The sequence below is a fragment of the Larus michahellis genome, chromosome 8 (assembly GCF_964199755.1).
Source record: "Larus michahellis chromosome 8, bLarMic1.1, whole genome shotgun sequence".
NCBI lineage: Eukaryota > Metazoa > Chordata > Aves > Charadriiformes > Laridae > Larus > Larus michahellis.
The window spans coordinates 17,938,122-17,962,332 of record NC_133903.1 but is presented as its reverse complement, the minus strand read 5'-3'; the positions used below and the strand labels follow the sequence as shown (position 1 = coordinate 17,962,332).

Here is a 24,211-nt window from a genome sequence, read left to right as displayed (position 1 = left end):
GAGCTGGCAGCCACGGTCTATCTGGCGCGCTGGGTTTGCTGCAGACTTCAGGAGAACGGTAAAATGAAGGTAACCCACTCCTGCTGCATTCCTGACCTCTACAGGGAAGCAACAACTACTGCATGGAGAAAATTGCGTATGGGCACGTAGAGTTGCTCACACCAACCCAGGTGCTGGGGCCGAGCCTGCCCTGACATCCTGTTCTCCCCCAGAGAGGAGGCCCCAAGGAGCCACAGCCGCTGCTTTTATCGGCGGAGGCCAGGGGAAAGCGGGCAGGGTGTGGTGGCGGAGGGAAGGGCGTTCTCCTCTCCCCCCTCCAGCCCTCGGCACCAGCACGGTGACACACAATCCTCGTCCTCTGCTGATGCCCAAGACCTGAGTCCCATCACCACCTCTCCCTCAAAACGAACCCCACAGAGGACCCTCCCTCCTTCCTGACCCTGGAACAAGCGCTAAAGCCCATGGACCCTCCCAGAGCCCCTCTCCCTGCAGAGGGAGGCAGCCCCGGGAGGTAGCCCAGCGGCGGGGAGGGAGGCTGCGTGGTTTGCTAGGACAGGGATAAGCCTGTCCCATCCCCTCCCTTCATGTGAGCTCACAGAAAAACAGTCTTCCCCCACCTTATTTCTAATTCTGTGGAACCCAACAAAAAAAAGCCAAAAAACCCAACCTTTTCTCTAGCCCACCCCTGCCGGGCCTGTGTCCCCCACCTCCACACCCAGTCCCACCCCCTCAAGTTGCCCAGCATCCTCCCAGGCTTGCTGGCATGCTCATTGCCCCAACGCACTGCTGGGTCACAGGAAGGAAGCTCCTGGTTGCAAGCATCCGCACCCATGTGCCTCTGCCAGGCCGGGGGACCACTGAGGTGGTGGGGATGGGAGACAACAGGGTCCCGTGAGGAAAGGCAAACCTTTGGGGATGGGGGACAATTGGTGAGGAAGGGTGAGTCATAGAATCCCAGAACGGTTTGGGTTGGAAGGGACCTTAAAGACCACCCACCAGGCTACCCCATGCCCTGGGCAGGGACACCTCCCACCACACCAGGTTGCTCCAAGCCCCCTCCAACCTGCCCTTGGAACACCTCCAGGGATGGGGCAGCCACAGCTTCTCTGGGCAACCTGGGACAGGGGCTCACCACCCTCACAGCAAACAATTTCTTCCTCAGATCTCAGCTAAATCTCCCCTCTTCCACTTTAAAGCCATTCCCCCTTGTCCCATGGCTCCCCTCCCTGATCCAGAGTCCCTCCCCAGCTTTCCTGGAGCCCCTTTAGGGACTGGAAGGGGCTCCAAGGTCTCCCCGGAGCCTTCTCTTCTCCAGGCTGAACCCCCCCAGCTCTCTCAGCCTGTCCTCACAGCAGAGGGGCTCCAGCCCTCCCAGCATCTCCGGGGCCTCCTCTGGCCCCGCTCCAACAGCTCCGTGTCCTTCTGCTGTTGGTGCCCCACAGCTGGAGGCAGCACTGCAGGGGGGTCTCACAGAGCGGAGCAGAGGGGCAGAATCCCCCCCTCGCCCTGATGCCCACGCTGCTGGGGATGCAGCCCAGGCTGTGGGGGGGATTCTGGGTTGTCGGCTCACGTTGCAGGTGAATATCGAGCTTCTCACCCACCAGCACCCCCAAGCCCTTCTCCTCAGGGCTGCCCTCCATCCCTCCATCCCCAGCCTGTGCGGATACTGGGGTTTGCTCCGACCCAGGAGCAGGACCCTGCACTTGGCCTTGTTGAACCTCACGGGGATCACACAGTCCCACCTCTCCAGCCTGTCCCGGTCCCTCCAGAGTTTTTGGGGATGGGGGACAAGCCGTGAGGCGGGGTGAAGCAGGGCGAGCCCCCGACCGGACAAGCAGGCCCGGGCGACGGCAGTCCTGAGGGCTGGGCGAGCTGCCGCTCCTTATCGGTGAGCTCAGCCGGGCCCCGCCGCCTCCGTCTCGCTGGGGCCAGACTCCGGGGAGCAGCGCTGCCGGGTAAGCCGGGCGGACCCCCCCGCCGCGGCGGCTGCGGGCCCTCGCCAGGCCGCCGGGCCTTGAGAACCGAGAGGGAAAGGGGAGCGGGGCGGGCGGGAGCGGGGCAGCGGCGCCGGGCAGCCCCGCAGCGCGGGCGGAACGCGGGAGCCCGGTTGCCGGGGCCAGCCGGGCCCGCCGCGGTGCACAGCCCGGCGCCGACGGCGTCTCCGAGCAACCGGCCCCCCACAGCGGCCGGCCCGGCGGAGCGGGCGGTAGGCGGCGGCGGGCAGGGCCGGGGCGGGGCGGTGCAAGGGGAGCGGGGCGCGCAGGCCGGGCCGGCCGCGGGGGCCACCTCGGCACCGCCTGCCCGCAGCGGCCCGGCCCGGGGCTCCCTCCCCGCCGCGGCCTGGCCGGGGGTGTCGGCCCTTCCCGGCTGCTCCAGCCCGGGATCGCTGGGCGCGGCGGCGGGCGTTGTGGGGCAGCGCGAGGGCTGAGCGGGTGATTAGATCTGGGGAGGGCAGCCCTGAGGAGAAGGGCTTGGGGGTGCTGGTGGGTGAGAAGCTCGACATTCACCTGCAACGTGAGCCGACAACCCAGAATCCCCCCGCAGCCTGAGCTGCATCCCCAGCAGCGGGGGCAGCAGGGTGAGGGCGGGATTCTGCCCCTCTGCTCCGCTCTGCTCTGGGGAGACCCCCCTGCAGTGCTGCCTCCAGCGCTGGGGCACCAACAGCAGAAGGACACGGAGCTGTTGGAGCGGGGCCAGAGGAGGCCCCGGAGATGCTGGGAGGGCTGGAGCCCCTCTGCTGTGAGGACAGGCTGAGAGAGCTGGGGGGGTTCAGCCTGGAGAAGAGAAGGCTCCGGGGAGACCTTGGAGCCCCTTCCAGTCCCTAAAGGGGCTCCAGGAAAGCTGGGGAGGGACTCTGGATCAGGGAGGGGAGCCATGGGACAAGGGGGAATGGCTTTGAAGTGGAAGAGGGGAGATTTAGCTGAGATCTGAGGAAGAAATTGTTTGCTGTGAGGGTGGTGAGCCCCTGTCCCAGGTTGCCCAGAGAAGCTGTGGCTGCCCCGTCCCTGGAGGTGTTCCAAGGGCAGGTTGGAGGGGGCTTGGAGCAACGTGGTGTGGTGGGAGGTGTCCCTGCCCAGGGCAGGGGGTGGCGTGGGGTGATCTTTAAGGTCCCTTCCAACTCTAACCATTCTGTGATTCCGTTATTTCATTGCTGCTGTCTCTCACCCCTCCTGTGCCCTAAGGTCACGTTTAAAAACCACAAAAAGCTGTATAAGCAAAAAGTCAGTGGGCTTTGCAGGGGACAGCCGTGGCCAGCTTGTCAGTGCTTTCTGTATCTCCTGGCCTCATGGTTCTGTGCCCTGTGGGAAGACTGCAGGATGATCAGGCGTGGGTTTGCCAAGGGTTCTACACCCCTTAGCGTGGCTGGTGGCGATGGGGCAGCCCACATGGTTATTCTGGGGCCATGAAGAATCATAGAATAGTTTGTGTTGGTGGGGGTCTTTAAAGGCCATCTAGTCCAAGCCCCTGCCATGAGCAGGGACATTTTCCCCTAGACCAGGTTGCTCAGAGCCCTGTCCAACCTGACCTGGAATGTTTCCAGGGATGGCACATCTCCCACCTCTCTGGGCAGCCTGGGCCAGTGTTTCACCACCCTCAGCGTAAAAAATTTCTTCCTAATAGCTAGTCTGAATCTCCCTTCTTTTAGTTTAAAGCCATTACCCCTTGTCCTATTGCAAAAACCTGCAAAAAAGTCTGTGCCCATCTTTCTTATGAGCCCCCTTTAAGTACTGAAAGGCCACAATAAGGTATTCCCGGAGCCTTCTCTTCTCCAGGCTGAACACTCCCAACTTTCTCAGCCTGAACGTCCTGCAGTTCACCTTTGCTTTTCTGTCTAAAATTCTGAAATGAGTCAGTCCTGGCGTCCTTTCTTAATTTTTGGTTGCATGAATGCATTTTAGGCAGCGTGTGTTGTTGGTTTTGCTGCATCCGAGGTCGTTGTGTTGATGGTCTGTGGCGGCTCGGGGAAAAGCTGGGTGGTTCCAGCAGAAAAGGGGAGATCTGGAAGACTTTAGGCACGTTATGAGCAGGGACTAAGCATGTTGGTAGGCTATTTCTGTTAAAATTAGCAGCAGTGAAACATTTGGCTGTGATGACATTTAAAATGTCAACTTTAGATTCCAAACAATCTATTGACGTGTATAAGGTAGGATGCACGGCCAGTCATGGATTTGGGAATACCAGCTCTGCCGCCTGAGCTCCCAGGCCGGCTCCCTGCTTACTACCGTACACTGCATTAATGTATGAGTAGTTGATCCCCTGGTTTTCAGCTGTTGAGATATTCTTTACAGCCTGAAAATTGTATCAGAGTCTTCTCCGCCATATCTGCAGCAGCCAAAGGAGAGATGATGTGCTTGGGTATTATTTGACCTGAGCTATAGCCAAGGTAGTTAGCTGAATGAAGCTAAATTAATTTAAAAGTTCCAGGAAGGTACGAAGGAAAACTCGTGAAACAGAGAAGATAAGGATGAGAAGTTTTTCTCCTCCATGAGAAGTTTTCCCAGATGACTGTGTCTGTTTTTAAAAAAAAAAAAAAAACAAACAGAGAAAAAAACCCACGTTTGAATTAAAAGAGTCAGTTGATAATTATTCTCTGAAGTGTCCACGGGATGGAGAAACCTTTAAGGGGAAGAGCTGTGCAGGGACACCAAAAGTCTCTTGGAACAATACTGTCAACCAACTCTGACATCTCTTGAGGAAAAAGACAAAATTAAACTTTAAAAAGTTATCTGTCCAATATTACTGGTGGTAGCTTTGGTAATTAAAATAGAAATACTGAAAAAAACCCCATTCAAGTACTTCCTCATTTTTTTTCTGGGTTCTTTAAAACATTGAGCTCAGTTTCAGTTTTTAGAGTATTCAGTTAGGGTAAACTTCACTTGTAAGGTTTTGGTACTGTGGTACAGCTAGAATGTTATCACTCTAGCTAAATTGATATTATTTTAAATAATTTCTGAGCATACGTGTATATCTACATTCCCAACATGTTCAATCTGTTATTTTTCCTTTCAGAGCCCCCGTATTGATATAATTTACTTCCTTTTTCTTGGGAATATGTCTGTGGGTCGTAGGGAGAAAAAAATAAATCTTTTTTCAAACCTAAAGCTAAATTGTGAAGCAAATCTCATCTCACCTGATCATGCTTCTTTAACAATCTGAGTTAGGCAAGGAGGTAGGGGAGGGGGTGAAGGGAAGACTATTTTGGCTGGGCAAACCACAGGCTTTCTAAAGGAAAGAAAGCACAAAGTACGGGACAGGTTTTATTTCAAACTTTTTTAAGGCTCAGTCTAATTAGCTGTGCCTGTGAGCTGATTTTCACCAAAGTTTCCTGTGTGTGTCAGGAGCAACTGTTGTAGACAGGATACGTGGCCTTCCTTGTCTTCGTGGTCTTCAAAAAAAAAAACAAACCCAAAAAACCGAAAAACCACCTGAGCCTTAGCTATTTCAACAGAAATGAAAAATAAGCTTGTCTGTCTTGCTTTTCAGTCCATTTGGGTCTAATAGTCATTAAACTTTGTCAGGTAAAAGGCAAGTCTTTGGCCTTTCCCACAGCCGGTGTCCTGCACCCTGACAGTCTCCGGGTGTCACATCTGCCGTTTTTCTACCCTTCCTTTGATCCATCCCACCGCTTCCCTTCCCCTCCTGCTGGAGCCTTGCCAGCCTTTGGAAAAACATATTATTTGAGGTTCTTATGAGGTGCTGCTTCCTCACGGACTCCACGTCTCCGAGGTTATCCCTCTGGTCAAGGAGGCAGAGATGGGAGCCCCTCTGTGGCCCCCAACCCTCACCGTGGGCTGGAAGGTGCGTGGGGCAGTGAGGGACGGTGCTCGTGAACAAAAACCCTTGCGAGCAGCTTAGGCCTGTTGGAGGGGAAGTCTTGGGGCGTGCTTCGCAGTTTTGCAGTAAAAGGGAAAACTCAGTCCCAGGAAAAAAAAAAAAACAAAACATTATTCCTTGCAAAGGCAGCGAGCGTGCTGCTTTTTCCCATTGGAGGAGGAGCTGTGCCCCAAGGGGACTTCACTTTGCTGCCTGGAGGGGCTGGGAGCTCCACTGGGAGCAGCCATTCCCCACCGCCGAGCTTGGCAGGGCTGCGGGGTGGGAGCAGGTTCATCACTCGCCTTCGCTGCTTCCCCACTGCCTCCTCCGTGCCGTAGCACATTGCCAGGTGCCGAGATTTACCAGATCAATTGTCCTGTATGAAAAAAAGAGAGAAAAACAAACCCTCCAAGGGACCTCCAGGGTGCGCATCCTCTCTACGTGTTATAAATACCCTCTGTGTTCCTCTTTCCGAGTGACTGGGTCCCTCGCAGAGGAGCCAGCCTCGGGGCCCTGTGGAGTTTTCACATCTCTAACAAAACACTGAAGGACGGGAAAGGACAATGGGCGCTGGATGCCGACCGTTCTGCGCCAGCGCCCTCCTTACTACAATTATATTTCTGTTAGAAACCTCCACCTTATTTAAAGAGACATTGTCAACTGCCTCAAAGCTCCTTTTTGGAAAAGTCTTATGAAGCCATTGAGATGTTTTCTTAGTGTCACAAAGAAAAATATTTTAGGTAAAGAACACTGATAAAGCGGAGGTGCTTCTCCTTTTTTAGGATCTTCTATCTAATGAACTAATACTACTCCATAAACTTCAATCGGTTAATCACTATAGTCCCTTCTGACGAAATTATTGTCTCTGTTTCCTGATGAGGGGAGTGAGACGAGAGGAGATGAGTGATCTGAGCCAGGTAGTTCAGTGAGTTTGTTGCAGAGCACGGCTCTGGGTTCCTAGATGATAGGGGAGGCTCTGAAATTACCTGGCTTTATAGCATAAACCAGTATTTGATTGTCGGTAGTGGGAGGAGATACTCCCCTCAGGCATCACGGTGTGCTACGGTGTAGTCCCTTCTCTAGGAAGTGCTCAAGCAGATCCAGTGTCAGACCCGAGGTGCGAGGCGGGATGGATTCCTGATCTTGGCTGGTCCGACGGACTGTGCTTATCAGTCTGTGTCCATCATGAGAGACTGCTCCAGGACTCGGAGAAGGGCTTTGCTGAGAAACTCCAGGCCCACCACCCCTCACTGCAAAGACTGCAGATTATCAGAAACCTCCTAAACCCTTCTCTGATGTGTCTGTGTCTGTTGGCTGTCACTCGTGTCGTTACACGACTGGTCGGACTTGGTGTTTTAAATTTGGTTGGGCCTCCTCACCAGTGACTTTGGTCAGCTCAAATTTCCCTTGCATTTAATCGCCATTCTCACGTTTTATTTCTCTGTTTATTGGCAGGTGTGTCATTCTTCCAGGATCGCTGCCATGGTACTTAAGGTCTTCTTTCCCTCGTGCTGCGCCTCGGCGGAAAGCGGCATTTTGATCGGCCGCTGGATCTCGGAACAGAACTCCGCTGTCATCCTCGCCGTGATCCATTTCCCTTTTATTCCTGTCCAGGTGAAGCAGTATCTCAGTGAGGTCCAGCGGGTGACTAAAGTCAGTGTTTCTGTGCTCGGCTCCTGGAGCAACAGCAAATGGGAGAAAGAAGAGAGTCTGAGTGAGTTCTTGGAAGACCTTGGCACAATATTCTCCCATGAGCCGTGGATTCAGATAAGCAAAGAGGGAGACAGCAAATTCTGGAGCTGTTCTACCCTTCAGAAAAACTCTAACAACCCAAAGGAGGAAGAAATCATCTTAGTGTACTACGACCAGCGCAAAGTCATGCTTTCCCATCTACATCCCCCTTTGGACACAGCTGCCTCCACCGACCACAAGGCAGAGGATGCTTCAAAGCTCTCTGCCATCTTTGACACAGTTGCCAAGAGTAAGATACTGTTCATGACGGACAGATACGATGATGGGCCCATCAAGTTGACCCACTGGCAGTCAGATGGCATTGAGGCGAGTATCATCGTGGAGCTGATGAAGCAGGCCTCCGTGCCGGCGTGCATGCTGCTGACATTCCTGCTGTCACTCGTCTCTGGGGTCTGCAGGAGCAGGTAAGGGATGCGACATCGGCCAGCTTGTGTTTTGCATGGAAATCATAGAATCACAGAATGGTTTGGGATGGAAAGGACCTTAAAGACCATCTAGTTCCAACCCCTCTGCCATGGGCAGGGACGCCTCCCGCTAGGAATGTAATTCATGTTTAGGCATTTGCAGGGTTCCTGCTCAAACCCAGCGAGAAATACACTTGATGCAAAGTTGTTTTTTCATCGGTACCAGTCACGTCGTGTCTCCTCGTACTGCTTATGGACCTTATGTGCCTCTTGGGTACCTTCTTTGCCGATCTCTGTGCTGGGACAGGATGTCCCATGAAATAGGATCTATCATTTTTTTGCTGCTTCTGGTCACCGGACTTCTTTCTTCCTTTCCCGGGTTTTTGTGATGTGAAGGGATAGTCAGTTTTGAAAAGCTAAAGAATGGGCTCAGTGGTGTCCCCTCAGGCTGCGGAGGCTTGGGGCTTTTTTGGATATGCCAGAGTTGTGTATTTGCACTGGGGAAGCAGGGCAGCAGCGTTAGAGATCTCCGAGGGTGAGGGCTGCCATCCCTCCATCCATCCAAGCCTGCGAATTGCACTCAAATCCCGAACATCCCAAATTAAGGCATTTCTTCAGCACCACCTTGTGCTAAGGGGTGGCCATTGCAGCTCTCTCTTTGGAGGGACCGGGCTGCAGGATTTCCATGATCGCTGAAGGTCTCTAGAGTGCTGTTGGCGACATCAGAATGGTTTAGTATTGAGGCAATAAACTCTCTGCTCTTTTTAAAAAAGGTCCATTTACAAACACCGTGACCTCCGATTCCTCATCCGGAAGGGAGGCACCGTTCCTGCAGTTTCTAGCCAGGAGCAAAAAGACAGCTGTGAGTTCTGGTTAATGGAGCTTTAACATTTCCCTGTGATCCTGATTTGGAAAGATTGCTTTTCATCCAGTATCTGGAAAATCCACTCTCACTTGTGGAAAACGTTGGATTGGAAAATCAAGGTTTATTCATGCAGGCTATGTTAGTTTTTTGCTAAAATTCCTTATATTTGGAAATACCCCAAAGATCTCCTGCTGCTTAAATAACGAAATGACACAACATCACTGTTTTGGGTTTGAGGTTGTTTTTTTTTAATTTGGTTGGTTTTCTATTGCACTTTTGAAAATTATTCCATATACCGTGTGGTAAACGAGTGGGAGCATTAATGGCAATGCATAGTCAGCATGCACAGGGGTAGGAGACCACGCAAGAAATATTTTTGGCTTTCTTCCTCAGGACTCTTAGAGACGGGAGTTTCTGTACCATGTCTTGCAACTATTATATTGAGCTTTTTACAGTGTGTTTGTATTTTTATTTAAAAAAGTAGCGATAGGATGAGGGGCAATGGTTTTAAACTAGACCAGGGCAGGTTTAGATGAGACATTAGGAAGAAGTTCTTTACAACGAGGGTGGTGGGACACTGGCCCAGGTTGCCCAGAGAGGTGGTGGAGGCCCCATCCCTGAAGACATTCAAGGCCAGGCTGGATGAGGCTCTGAGCAACCTGATCTCATTAAAGATGTCCCTGCTGACTGCAGGGGGGTTGGACTAGATGGCCTTTAGAGGTCCCTTCCAACCCAACACATTCTATGATTCTATGATTCTATGTATGTGTGTGGTAAGTGGAATAGAGGTTGTCCTCTTGATGTTAGGTGGAAAGAGAATAGAGTGAGTTGTAGTAGAGGTGAGCCCAGACCTCTGACATCTCTTGTGGGCCCATCCTGTTCACTCAAGGAGATGTGTTTACCCACTGGGTTCACATGTTGGGGGGTGCTCCGGGGGATGACGATGCTTTGGAAATGATTCTTGCTTGTGCAAGAGGTTCCTCAGCCAGAAGCAAGCCGCCGCCTGTCCTTTCCTTTGGCACAGGTGTCCAGTCAGTGGGTGACCCACAAGCCTCTAGTTTGGGGAGTCATGGTGCAGCAATGAACGGTGAGGGACACCCATTGCTGGGAGAGGATGGGGAGATCATCAGCCCGGTGCATGTTTATCACTGGGCCCCAGAGCCGTTGCTTTCCGCTTGAACAGAGATGGTCTGGCAGCTGGTGGTATGACCAATAATTTTTCACCTTCAGTCATCTGTACATAACCACACAGGTACAGCGTTTCTCCTTCCCCCTTCTTTGCATTTCAGTGCAATTCTCTGCTCTCGCAAAGATTTGCCACACCAGGGTTTGTAACCACTGGGCTGGGATACAATTAGAAGAGAAAACCTGTCTGCACTTGTGCCTGGATGAATCTGCAAACCCAGGTCTTTGAGATCAGTGGCCAGGGCAGTCGCCCACCGTGTCTCCCTCCCCTGCCTGGAGCCCTTTCCCCCACCACTTTAGATGTCCCCTCCTGCCAAGTCAGCTGAAGAATGGTGCATGCATTTGTCTCTAAGGTGGGAGGCTGTAACGAAAAGCTGAGTAACTCGGAGGCCTCAATTTAAGAAGAATGATTCACAGTGCGCTGCATGCATTTCAAAACCCATGTATCGGAAATTTGAATGGGAAGGGGGGACTTCAGCGCTCTGGTTCTCAAGCTGACAAACCTTGCAGGAAATACAGTTGAAAGGTCTCAGGAGGGTGGGGGGTGGAAGGGGACGGCAACCACAGCGAAGGGAGGAAGATTTTGAAAGAGCAATTTGTGTAAAATGGATACACAGCAGCCAGAGTCCCAGTCTGCCCATCCTGCGTTTTGTCCTGGCCAGTCCTCCGCTGCTGGGCGACAGGCTGAAGTCCTCTGGATGAAATCTGGGGAAGGCACGCATGCGTTGCAGCGACGTCTCCAGGCCACGCTCACTACTGATGCAAACAGCTGTACAATGTTAAAAGCAAAGCAGGATACCAGGAATAATTTTAGCGTTTGGAATGAATCTAAACTGAAGGAACGTGCCAAAGCAGTACAAGAGTGTAGGTGAAGGAAGTGACTAAAAGCGAACCTGAATTCCTGGACCTTTAATGAGAAACAGTGAAACACTGTGAAAATAGTGAAACCACCACTGTGTGCAGGAAAGAAGGGATCCAAATTATGTCCACATCAGAATTTATTCCCCACGGCAAAGGTGGTGCTTTGTGTTGCTGTACCACTGCTGTGCCTTCTTTGACTGGCCTGCACCCTGTGGTGTCATTTTAGATTACACAAATCACCATCGTTCCTTCCTTTATAGGCTGTGTGGTGATAAAAGGAACTCCCCAAAATAACTGAGCATCATTTAGTACTTTTAAAAGAACCATGTGAATATTTCCTCCCCTGCAAGCCTAATGTGGGTGTTAACTTTGAAACCTCATTAAATGCTGAATGTCGTGGTAGCTACATAATGCTGGTCACCTTTGGCAAGGCGGTGGACCGAAGATAGAAAGGAAGACCCTGAGAAAGGAATTTGGAAGTAATAAAGAAAAAAAATAAGAAAAGGATCAAGTGGAAGAAAGGAAAGAGGGGAAAGGGGACAGAAACGACAGGGAGAACCGAGCTGTTTGTTACAGCAAGCTCACGCTAGATAGAGACTTGTGATCCGTAATACCGGGATTTGTGAAGCAGTTGCACCGTGTTGTGTGGTTGTGCTGCACACACAACTGTCTTAACTCCGGTCTCCTGGAGACTTAGAACAGCGTGCAATCCTGGTGATGTATCCCAAAGCACAGGCTGGAATCAGGATTGCGTTCTGGCTTCCCTGGAAGAGCGAGACGCTTGGTTTTACAGAATGGAAACGGGAGGTTGGGTTGTCTTTTACATGTCTTGATCGGGAAAGGCTGCCTTAATTCTGTTAACCTTTAGGAGAGCAGTTAACATCTAATATTCTTTAATGATAATATGTTGACACCGTCTCTGGTTGCACAACCTTAACTTTACACGGAATGTTTTGCATGGAGATTGGACGCTGTATACGGCAAAAGCAAAAGGGGCCGTTCCCATGGTGTTTCTGCAGGGTGCTGAAGTTTTGGCCTTTGTCTTTCCTATGGAGCAAACTCTCAACTTGTGAGCAGCTGGGACATCGCCTGCAGCACCTCCAGGTCATCAGCAGCAACAAGAAGGCTCAAAACCAGACTCAGCTAATGAGGTATGGAGTACACATAGAATCATAGAATGTGTTGGGTTGGAAGGGACCTCTAAAGGCCATCTAGCCCAACCCCCCTGCAGTCAGCAGGGACACCTTCAACTAGATCAGGTTGCTCAGAGCCTCATCCAGCCTGGCCTTGAATATCTCCAGGGATGGGGCCTCCACCACCTCTCTGGGCAACCTGGGCCAGTGTCTCACCACCCTCGTTGTAAAGAACTTCTTCCTAATGTCTCATCTGAACCTGCCCTGCTCTAGTTTAAAATCATTGCCACTCGTCCTATCACTACATACCCTTGCAAACAGCCCCTCCCCAGCTTTCCTGTAGGCCCCCTTCAGGGACTGGAAGGCCACAATAAGGTCTCCCCGGAGCCTTCTCTTCTCTAGGCTGAACCCCCCCAGCTCTCTCAGCCTGTCCTCACAGCAGAGGGGCTCCAGCCCTTTGATCATCCCTGGGGCCTCCTTTGGCCCCGCTCCAACAGGGCCATGTTCTTCTTGTGCTGAGGGCTCCAGAGCTGGACACAGTACTCCAGGTGGGGTCTCACCAGAGCAGAGCAGAGGGGCAGAATCCCCTCTCTGCATCTGCTGGCCACAGTTCTTTTGATGCAGCCCAGGATGCAGTTGGCCTTCTGGGCTGCAAGCGCACATTGTTGTCTCGTGTCCAGCTTTTCATCCACCAGTATCCCCAGGTCCTTTTTCGCAGGGCTGCTCTCTATCACGTCATCCCCCAGCCTGTAATGATAACAAGGATTGTCCCAACCCAAGTGTAGGACCTTGCCCTGTCTCCTCTGGGGAGACCCAACCATGGACCCTGTGCCAGCGCAGCACTACGGGGTCCTCACTGCACCGTGCCATGTTGCCTTCCTTGCTCTACTCCCCACTAGTCTGCAGATCTTTGCACTCTGCTTTAATTAATTTTGCCTTTTGCCTGATATATGCCTTTTTTCCCTATCCTGGGAAAGGCGGCCGGGCTATTGCCCTCAGAAAGCTTGTACCCATGTGTGTAGTACTTTGCTGTCGCTAATCCCACAAGCTCGTTGCTTTTAAAAGTATGCTGCTTTTAACCAAAAACTGCAATCCGTATTCAGCGGCGCTTTCCATAAGAGCAGAATGCTTTAAATGCTCTCCTCTTTCACCCACTCTTTTGGGGAATCTTTCTTGCGGTAACTGCAGACCAGAGACTCCAACAGCAGCAACAACGTCAGTGTAATAGAGAAAGCAAACACGCAGCCCAGCGAGTGGAACAGGGAGAGGCAGAGATCTGAGACGGATATTGAATGCCCTGTGGCCATTACACAGCGAGTCTTGTTCTGTGTGGTTCTCTGATCCTGCGGTAATAGACTCCCAGGGAACACTTAAAATAGATTAGCAGATTTGGAGGCCAAAAGTAACCGCGATTGTTTAATCTCATTTCCCCAATAACTCACGTCATGGTATTTCATTCAGAAACTCTAGCGGGGAGGGGGCGGTTCAGCAGCCCTTCTGGGAACGTTTGTGTGCCCAGAAACACGATTTATTACATTGGCCAGTGGTTCCACTAAAGTATACCTCTCGGAAAGCCATCTGATCTCAACGTGAATACTGCAAGGCTGGTGCCCTTAGTCCCTGAGTGAATGTGCACACATATATATGTATACACACACACACACACACTTTGTTTAGCATTCCTCTTTGTAGCTTCAATCCCACTCTTCTCTCCCCTCGCTAAGAAAGGTTTTGCAGTGTGGCAGGCTCTGAGTGGCTCCGTGTTTGGCCACAGAAACAGCATCACAGCAGTGAAAGTCAAAAGACCTCCACACTGTGCCTCTAATTGTCCTGCTGTCCCTGGGACGTTAAAGATTCTATATAAGAGAAGCCGACAGTTGTCATTGAAACATTAAACACCGTCCTTCCTTTTTCTCTAACGCTGTTTCTCTTTATCCTGCATGCAGGAAAGCCAACATCTTCGTCTCTCTGCTGATTGATGTGGCTCTGGGGTTGCTGCTGATATCCTGGCTGTACCGAAAGAACCGAATTGGTCACCTTGCTGATACCCTCATCCCTGTGGCTGATGTAAGTCTGGCCAAAGCCATTTCACTTTCACCTACCGTGGGTACTGACCACCTCTTGGTGTCTTGTTGTAAGGAGGCAATGCCTTATCCACAAGGATTTCACAAAATCACAGAATCACAGAATCGTAGGGTTGGAAGGGACCTCTGGAGATCATCTCCTCCAGCCTCCCCTGCCAGGGCAGGGTCAACCAGAGCAGGTGGCACAGGAACGCGTCCAGGCGGGTTTGGAATGTCTCCAGAGACAGGGATTCCACCACCTCCCAGGCAGCCTGTGCCAGGGCTCTGCCACCCTCAAAGGAAAGAAGTTCCTCCTCATGTTTAGGTGGAACTTCCTATGCTCAAGTTTGTGCCCGTTACCCCTTATCCTGTTGCCAGGCACCACTGAAAAGAGCCTGGCCCCATCCTCCTGACACCCACCCTTTAAGTGTTTATAAGCATTGATAAGATCCCCCCTCAGTCGTCTTTTTTCCAGACTGAAGACACACAAATCCCTCAGCTTTTCTTCGTAAGAGAGGTGTTCTAGTCCGCTCAGCATCTTGGTAGCCCTTTGCTGTCCCCTCTCCAGCAGTTCCCTGTCCATCTCAAACCGGGGAGCCCAGAACTGGACCCAGCACTCCAGATGCAGCTTCCCCAGGGCAGAGCTGAGAGGGAGGATGACCTCCCTCCACCTGCTGGCCACGCTCTTCCTGATGGCCCCCAGGATGCCATTGGCCTTCTTGGCCACCAGGGCCCATTGCTGGCTCATGGGCATCCTGTTGTCCCCCAGGACTCCCAGGTCTCTTTCCACCAAGCTGCTCTCCAGCAGGTCACCCCCAACCTGTCCTGGTGCATGGGGTTATTCCTCCCCAGGTGCAGCACCCTACACTTGCCCTTGTTGAACTTCATAAGGTTTTTCAGAGAGAGTCATGTCTGAAGTCGTGCAAATTAGGTCTCCTCAAGAACAGCGAAATCTTCAAATCAAGCCTGCTGGGGCTGCTGCAAAGGAACACAGTTCTGCTCTGCGTGTGCAGTGAATAGTAATTAGATGTTTATCGGAGCTCCAGCTCCTAAAGTAACCATTATGGCTTGGCTGGAGCTCCGCAGCTGCAGGTTGAGTGGTTATCGAGCCAGAATACTTTTATTCTGAAGTCAACAGGAAGCGTCCTTCAAGTTGCTGCTATATGGGGCGTTTGGGGGGAAAAGAAAAAAAAAAGCTGCAACCTGGGTTGAATCTGATAAACTGCTGAAAAGTCAAACTTGATAAGCAGTGCAGCTGTGCTTCTGAAGAGAAATTTCACGGGGAAATCCAAAGGCGTTGGCTAGTCAGGACACAAACACCTGAAATCCTATCTAAGAGCTCTGCTGTACAGATGGTCAGCCAGGAAAACTTGCTGTGTCCTGTCATTTTCTCAAACATAACTCCTCTTGCCCACTAAGATCCCTCGGCATCAGCATAAATAAATGAAGATTCTAAGTATGACTCATACAGTCCTACTTTTCTGGTGGCTTATTTTAGGTGCAGTACTCCAGTGTATCTGTTTAGAGGCAGTAAGGAACATATAATGTACTTCAGAGGCTGGAGACCAGACCACTAATCTGAAATCAGCTCCATTTTAAGAGTTCCGTGTCTTGGGAACTCATGTGCAGCTGGTGTTGAGCTCTGGCACGCAGCTGCACAGCCTAATCCTTTCTCTGCCCACTTTCCTTTCATTTCTGGGAGAGAAGGTGGATCTTTCCATTGGTTTCTTTCTAGCAGCTGGAGAACGTCCTCTCTTTGCTCTTTCTCGAGCTTCTTAGTTGGGAGGAATTTTATTCTGATTAGAAAATTCCAGCAGCAATTTCTTTTTCCTACTTCTCCTGTCTTTCTTGAGAAGAGCTCACGTCTCCCTTGATGATGATCTGCTTGGTCCACGTCTAACCTTTTAATTGTTACAAGCCATAGGTCTCCGATCATTCTTGTACATGCTGTGCTTTCAGGAAGTGTGTATGGAGTGCCCAGCATAGCCGTGGATTGTGATTATTGCTATTTTTGTTATCTTTCGTAGTCAAACTTTTAAGGAGGCCATGTTTTACGGATTGCTGCAGACACCATTCAGCAGCAGTGGTGGGGTAGAAAGGACCACAATTCTTGCAATGCTCTTGTATTTGAGCTATACGTGAAAAATATTTTTCTAAGGCTTATTCCTAAGTCTTTTGCCTTTCAGATATTTCAGCTGGAGAAGTTTTTCTCTAGAGTTCTCCTTATGGGCTTACTGCAAGCGCCCAGCTCTCAGAAATCTGATTTCTTAACAAGTCTGCAAGGAAGCGACTTTTGGCTGCGTTCCTGTTTGCACAGGTGGCTCCAGGAGGGCTTCCATCTGCCCAGTGTCTTTGGCAGATGGACGCTCTCCGTGCTCAAGGTGTACCCAATCCCAGCACCTGCCCTGCACCGGCTCTTTGTGAGAGTTGCTCGTTCGTTCCTCTTTCAGTAATTTAGCTCACCTGTCACTCAACTTATGCATCATAGCGTCGGCTGTTTTCACCATGTCTCCTACATGTGCGGAATTCGTTGCCATGTTGTCTTTCTTTACATTGAGGGTGGTGAGACACTGGAACAGGTTGCCCAGAGAGGTGGTGGAGGCCCCATCCCTGAAGACATTCAAGGCCAGGCTGGATGAGGCTCTGGGCAACGTGATCTCGTTGAAGATGTCCCTGCTGACTGCAGGGGGGTTGGACTAGATGGCCTTTAAAGGTTCCTTCCAACCCAACACATTCTATGGTTCTATCACCGAGAGCTGTTTACTTGCTTCCCTGGAAGCGCTAACTCCTCCTTGCGTGGGTGGCCTGGTCGTCACTCACTGCCTTTCTTCTCTGCTTCTCCAAGCTTATCAGTTCAGGCCACTTACAACTCTTCTTACATTCCAGCCTTACTTTCTTCTTTCAAGCATATTAGATTGTGGGCATAAAATCATTTGGAGTCCTTTTACTGCCTTCGGTGGGCGTTGGTTTATATGCATTATGTGTGGGCCTTAAAAAAATGCAGATCTGAGTGATCCCAAGGTATCCCAGTGACTTCAGCACGTGGTGTGCAAGCCAGGACCACTTCTTTTCCAGTACGACAGCAAAATCTCCCCTTTAGCCATTCAGCAGTGGGTTTCCTCTTTGCCGCTGAGCGTCCATCTGGTACGCATTATTCCCACCACTTGGGCTTTCTCAAGTGCTTACGTGTCGCCAAGCTCAGTAACGCAAACTCGCCCATGTGTGGAATGAGTTACTTTTTCCTTCCCCAGTGCTCCTTGCTGGTCTGCGTTGGGTGTGTGCCCCAGATCTGATGATAGCGTCCACCTTACATCTCTGTAGCTCTTAGTACATAGACATTCTGTATATTATAATAAGATTGTTCTGTATTAGAAGGTTATATACATAACTTTATTTTAACCTTATTGATTTGATTGATTTTAATATCGACAGACCTTATATAATGCATAACCTTATTGGTTTGATCGATTGATTTTAATATTGACGAAATGGTAGCTGTGTGGGGACTGGATACGGTGCTCGTATTTTTATTCCTAGCAAACATCTCTCTGGAAGGAAGCAGAAGCAGGTAGGTTATTTCGGCTCTCAACAACTGCCAGGGTCACAAGCTCAGCCTGCTGACGTGAGGATCAGGCCGTGTTCCCTAGCCACCAGGCGTCATCCCCTGATAGAATGGTTCTCACATCAGCACTCAGCCAGCAATTGTCGGTGATGCACAAGCCATCGTGGACTGCGGCTCCCGCTTTCACAGCTTGATGAGCTGCGCTGGGCCGACTGTAACAACAAGTTGTTTTTGTCAGTAAATGAGGTAGACGTGATTCGGAGACACCTAGGGAGTAGCTGGCGAGTAGCTGTGTGCAATACAAAGGACTGATTTTTTGGAGGAGGAATGCTCCAAAATCCTTTCAAATCCAGGAATGGAAAACGTGAATAATCTTCTCTCTGTAGGTGCCCTCACAACTCCCACCCTCCTCCTTCCTCTCGATCCCACCAGGCTTCCCAGTGATTATCCTTGGTTTTGCCTTCCACAAAGCAGCCTTCTTTCAAAAATACCTGATTCAAGGTGCTACATTTGTCTGTTTTTAAAAGAACTGCTTATAAACCATTTTAGGTTTTTTTTTCCTCCTTCACCTTTTTCATCCTTGCTGATGTCTCTTTTACTTAAGCTGTAATCTCTTTGAAACAGTTAAATATTTATCAGAGATCATGCCTCCAAAAATATTGCTGGGGCTTAGAGATAATTGGATGTAATCAGTCATGTCCTGCTAATCCATAAAGCAAGCACAGGGGACGCTTCCTGGGCAATATTCTTAGATGTTAATTTGTAGAACAGTATAATTTAGAGCCCCAAATGTCTGCAACAGGTAGAGGGTGCCTGCCAGGTGTGTGGTAGGGGGTGCTTTGGCTCTGCTTGCTCTGCCTTGCACTGGGCAGTTTGCAGCATGCTTCCCGGTGCCCACAGTGCCCACCCGCGGTGCGCTGTGTGTCCTCTGTCCCTGTCGCGTTCCCACAGACCCTCTGCGTGTGGACACTAGGAAGAAGAGCATGAGAAGAAAGGAAATATTTCGACAGCGATCCCATCTAAACCATGTTAGCTTTAGTCTAGGATCTGGTAACGTCCCTACACCCCTTTATGAAACACTTCCAGTTCTGTATTGGATTCCAGTTCCAATAACTGTATCTTATTTATTAATCCTGGCCATGTTCGGTATTCCTGACTGGGCTCCCAGTCACCTTTTCTGATTCTGCTTGCTATTGATTGGTCCGAAAATATCTGGGTGGAGAAAAGCCTGCAAGGTTAGGCCTTCGGACTAGGTTTTGGAATGCCTTGCCCAGCTGGATAACAGCAAGCGGAGGCGAATAACACCTTCCCGCAGCCACGTGCCCCTGGCAGAATTCAGTAGCACCTCTGGGACTGGGAACCTCCACAAGTATTCGGTGCCGAAAAACAGCCTTGTGGAAGGACTGCTTTCCAGCATTTAAATATTTCATTAAAATCCCCAAATGCTTTTTCTAAGTTACCAATCCAACACGTTAAATATTAAAAACAGCCTATTTATAAAGCAGCTAACACTTCTGAGCCACAGAGGTAAGATCCATGGGTTCAAATCAGTTCTGACTTGCAGTGAGTGAGGCAGGGGGAAAATGAATGAAATAAAAAGGCAATCCTTTTGGTTAAGTTGAAGAGGGAGCCCTTAATTTTGCCCCTACACTAAAAGGAAATGTTTACAAGCTCATTTTGCAAGGATCCTGTTGGTTAAGAAATAAAACGAACTCGTTCTTTGGAAATAATTTCCCCTTAGGGAAATTATCCGTATGAATGATGGGGAAAGTAGGCTACAGCTTTAGGTGGCGTGTCTTGATTCTTCTACACGTGCACGATTTTCAGTGCAATTCCCTTGCACGGACTTGACTGTAAGTGGGATTTGTGGAGGTAGAGGGCTTTTACTCACAATCTCTAGTCCACGCAGGACAGCGTGAGAGGTCACTTCTTCCAGGTATGTTCCCCGTCTGTTTGCTGGAGGTTACTGCTCTCAGCTACCTCGATTCACAGCCTGGTAAATGGACTTCGCTGGTCTCGGCTTACTGGTAGGTCAGGTACGAACTACCGAGGAGCAGAACCACCCCATCTTTAAGGTCCCTTCTAACCCGAACCATTCTATGGTCTTCTGCCCTGTTGACTGCAAGGAGGGCCTCCAGCAGAGTCGTAGGGTGGAGAGAGAAAACCAGCAAATAACATCAGCCTGGGATTAAATCACCAGAAATTGTGAATCAAAGCCCTCGGTGACTGGGGACAAGCTCCATTAGGCTTTTTTTCTCAGTGATTCAGAGGGCTGCGTTTTCACTGGGATGCTACAGGTATCTTTCCATGAAGCCTGCAGGGAGACACGATAGCGCTATTTATCATGGCTAATCTTGCCAAGCACACCACAGAGTATCAAGAAAGTTTGTTTATGTATGAAATACATTTATATAATTGTGTTTTCTACCCTGCTGTAAACACATAGGGATTATTTGTTTGTAAAAATTCCCTTTTTTTTGCCCATGAGTGCATTGCCATCTTCCCTTTTTAAAATCCTGACAGCCTTCCCCATAGTTAATTACTTGCTCAATTCTGACTGTCTGAAGAAGTCGATTTGTGTGCCAGCGCTTGCCGTCTATTTCAAGAACTCTCATTACACCAGGAATTCATATCGTGCGAGTCTGCTGGAGGTGTCCATAAACAAGCACTACGTTCATGTTTCCCAGCACTGAGACCGTTTGAGCAGTTCGGCTTCCTCTCTGCTATTACGTTTGGATTCAGTCAAGAGTCAATAATGGTGCATTTTTGATTTAACTAGCTGTCTGTAAAGTAGTTGTTTGGATTTTTTTTTCCATTGGTTTGAAGAGTGTGGTAAGAATACTTTGCAGGGGGCAGCACGTAGAGCGCACTGGACCTGCTCAGCGCGGTAGCAGTATTTTATCTCAGATTCCCTTGCTTCCGTGTCTTTGTAGCACGTAGCTGAAGAGCTCCAGGACCTGCTCCAGTGGCTAATGGGAGCACCAGCAGGACTGAAAATGAACCGAGCTTTGGATCAGGTTTTGGGCCGCTTCTTCCTTTACCACATCCATCTTTGGATTAGTAAGTGCCATTGTTTTAACTTTTCAGCCTCCGTTTTCATCTCTTGCCTCCCGAGTGTTTAACGTTTGCCTAGAGGTGAATAATGAATCAAAATGTACTGCTGCAAGTACAAACTTGTCTATGAGTCTTCCTGCTGTGGGAACTCAAGCCAAAGTTGGATTCCCACACAAGGAATTAATGCATATTAAATAAAGCGCTTGTATCGATGCTTTGCAAGGAGTGCAAATCACGACGGAGCTTACTTTCTTGGTGCCATTAGTGGTGAGTGCCCAAGGGAAGGTGTTAGGTCTTACAAAGGCTTTTGTAGTCTTTGCCATGTGGCCTGTGTTGATAACGAGGATTGTAATTGCCATTACAATCCTCGTTATCAATACAGGCTGGGGGATGACGTGATAGAGAGCAGCCCTGCGAAAAAGGACCTGGGGATACTGGTGGATGAAAAGCTGGACACGAGACAACAATGTGCGCTTGCAGCCCAGAAGGTCAATCGCATCCTGGGCTGCATCAAAAGAAGCATGGCCAGCAGATGCAGAGAGGGGATTCTGCCCCTCTGCTCTGCTCTGGTGAGACCCCACCTGGAGTACTGTGTCCAGCTCTGGAGCCCTCAGCACAAGAAGAACATGGCCCTGTTGGAGTGGGGCCAGAGGAGGCCCCAGAGATGATCAAAGGGCTGGAGCCCCTCTGCTGTGAGGACAGGCTGAGAGAGTTGGAGTTGTTCAGCCTGGAGAAGAGAAGGCTCCGGGGAGACCTTATTGTGGCCTTCCAGTCCCTGAAGGGGGCCTACAGGAAAGCTGGGGAGGGGCTGTTTGCAAGGGCATGGAGCGATAGGACAAAGGGCAATGGTTTAAACTAGAGCAGGGCAGGTTCAGATGAGACATTAGGAAGAAGTTCTTTACAACGAGGGTGGTGAGACACTGGCCCAGGTTGCCCAGAGAGGTGGTGGAGGCCCCATCCCTGGAGACATTCAAGGCCAGGCTGGATGAGGCTCTGAGCAACCTGATCTAGTTGAAGGTGTCCCTGCTGACTGCAGGGGGGTTGGACTAGATGGCCTTTAGAGGTCCCTTCCAACCCAACACATTCTATGATTCTATGTAAGAGGCAGCTGATAGGCCAGGGATGAGCAGTGTGCTGTCAGGATGCAAATACCAACCCCGTCCTATCACTGACTTCAGCTTTCTGCAGTTTTACTGTTTCAAGTCCCTCCTTGAAATAACACACCCCTGCTATCCTTGATAAGTGTCTCGATGAAGGAGGACAGTCCTGATGGACGTGAACTCCTCAGTTATTATACTGACTTCCTTTGCTCACCAATCAAGTATTGTCTTGTTTCTCTGACTTTGCTCCACTTTAGTGATGAAAAAGACTGTGTGCCTCCACAGCGTTTTATTTACAAATGCCATATGGCTTTTGTGGGAATAGCAAGAGAAGGGGAATGGTTGCAGGAAAGGTTGATGTGTGCAGTTAAAAATGTAATTGGGAACCTGGACACAAATGTAGAAAAGCAAATCACATGTGGAACAAGGTGACTGGTCTGTTCAAGTGAAGCATGTCCTCCCTTCCTCACAGAGCTACCACACCTGGTCAGAAAGCTGGGGGGAAAGAGAGTTTTTGTGGGCCCTCCTAAAGAGAAGATGGCATCTAAAGGAGTCTTCCAGTTTTAATTCCATGTTTCCATGACTATGATTTCTGGAGCAATGTTCTAGGGTGGGGGGATTCAGTCTTCTGAGGCTGTCAACGGGAAGACGTCTCATTCGAATACTGACACTCTGCAATGTCCACTAGGCTACATTCACCTGATGTCCCCGTTCATTGAGATGATCCTCTGGTACGTTGGGCTGTCGGCTTGTCTGGGCCTGACCGTGGCTCTCTGCATCCTCTCCGACATCATTGCACTTCTCACCTTCCACATCTACTGCTTCTATGTCTACGGAGCCAGGTGAGTCGCTCTCTTTTGGCTGCGTCTTGGCTATGTTTGGAGAGAAGGGCCAGTGAGTACTCAGGCCACGTCTTTAATTTGTGGAGCATTCAATCCTGGTGTAGGTCTCTTGATTTCACAATTTTTACAACTTTCACAAAGTTAAGCCAGCAGTTAATTTATTGCATTCTTTTGTGCGTGTAGAAATGATGGCCGCAATAGTACAAGCAACCCGTCTTTCAGTTCTCCTATGTTTAAATATTTACGTATTGTGGTAGTGACCTGGAAAAATAAAACTACACGACAGTCAGAGGACAAGAAAGCAGCTCACCCCATTCCTTTGAGGACAAGAAAGCAGTTCACCCCAGCCCTTTGATTCAACCTTATAGTCACCTTTTCAGTTGCACCCTACCCAGTAGCTTTGAGGGGAACTAGAGGAGAGGAGGAAGAAAGGGGAACCCTTGTACCTCTGGAGAAGCCCCAAAATCCCTGCCTCTGCCCTGCTTCAGAGGTTTTTGTCTGCATCGTGGAGCACAGATGGCAGGTTTGGGGTTACAGCACCTGGGGTCATTGTCTGGACCTGTTGGAGGACCTCATGGGCTTTGGGGCATGTCCGGGGCATGTCCAGCTTACTGAGCAAACGGTGCCCACCAGTGTGCTCTGTTCCTGCCCTCCATTAACATGTGCTGCAGCAAGGAGTCACACAGGCCACTGGAGAATAGCTGCCACTGCCAAGGAGATGAAAGACAAGGTAGTAAATAAAGGAACTTTTGGCTTATAAAGGACAGAATGGTCATCGTTCCTGCCCAGGCCGTGAGCAGCGGGTGTTACATTGCAAACAGGAGAAAAGGTACAGCTTTAGTTATGGGTAGTTTAGGGAATGGCTGGAAATACTGAGATATGAATCGGGTCTGTTGCAAGCGTAGGGCTTGTACCCGAAATCAGTAATGTCAGTTATGGGGAGTCTCTTCCCAACACCTCTAATTACTGGAATTTGTGTTTTGGTCTGTGAGGAGTGGCTTTGCTCCTCCTAATTGTGCAGAGAGTGGAAATAGGGAAAGCATTTTCTCAGCTGATTGCTTGTCTCTCGTGAGCTGCAGGGAGCCAGTCTGCCCGCCGTGGCTCTTTGTTAGAAGTATAGAGCAGCTATATCTTATCTCGCCGCTGGCTCCCAACTGCCCCTGCTGTGCCAGGTGTCCCCCATGGAGAGTCGGGAAGGGATAGCGGTCACCCACATCAACACAGCCACCGCAACACCTTGCATTCCTGCAGCTGGCAGAAGAATTTGCTGGTTCAGGTGCTGGTGAAGCCTGAGATCCCCTTCTGAAACAAAGCGCTCGGTGAAACGAGAGCGGGCAAGTGCGTACAGGCAGCCGGGGAAGGTGGGGCAGGTGCTGGAGCAGGAACACCCACCCCGTGCCGTGTCAGGGTGCGCAGGGGAGTGTGTGGCCTTAGAGCAACAGAGCAGGTAGGTATCAGCAACCTGGAGTCATCCTGGGCACCCTCCTGCCTGGGGATTAGCACACCGAGCTGCGCCTGCCAGTCTGGGGCACGCTGCCAATTCCTTGAAGCAGTTGGTGTTCCTCAAACCAGGCTT

The 24,211-nt window shown here is 50.3% G+C and overlaps 1 protein-coding gene across 10 annotated transcripts in view; it reads left to right on the top strand.

Annotated features, from left to right (window-relative positions):
- The first annotated feature begins 1,536 nt into the window (after positions 1–1,536).
- The window catches only part of LOC141747597 (phosphatidylinositol N-acetylglucosaminyltransferase subunit Q-like), a 37,182-nt gene continuing 14,507 nt past the window's right edge, over positions 1,537–24,211 (top strand). For 2 of the 10 annotated variants that reach the window (XR_012588764.1, XM_074598104.1), the window contains exons 1-6: positions 1,821–1,955; positions 7,270–7,970; positions 11,901–12,032; positions 13,961–14,081; positions 20,573–20,699; positions 22,482–22,635. Coding sequence is in view for 9 of the 10 variants with exons in the window: in XM_074598104.1 (XP_074454205.1) it covers positions 7,297–7,970; positions 11,901–12,032; positions 13,961–14,081; positions 20,573–20,699; positions 22,482–22,635 (1,208 nt within the window). In the remaining variant the exon portion in view is untranslated. Of the gene's footprint in view, positions 1,956–2,118; positions 2,207–7,269; positions 7,971–11,900; positions 12,033–13,960; positions 14,082–20,572; positions 20,700–22,481; positions 22,636–24,211 lie in introns of those variants that run through there. The other 8 variants (XM_074598109.1, XM_074598106.1, XM_074598107.1 and 5 more) reach the window with 8 other exon arrangements.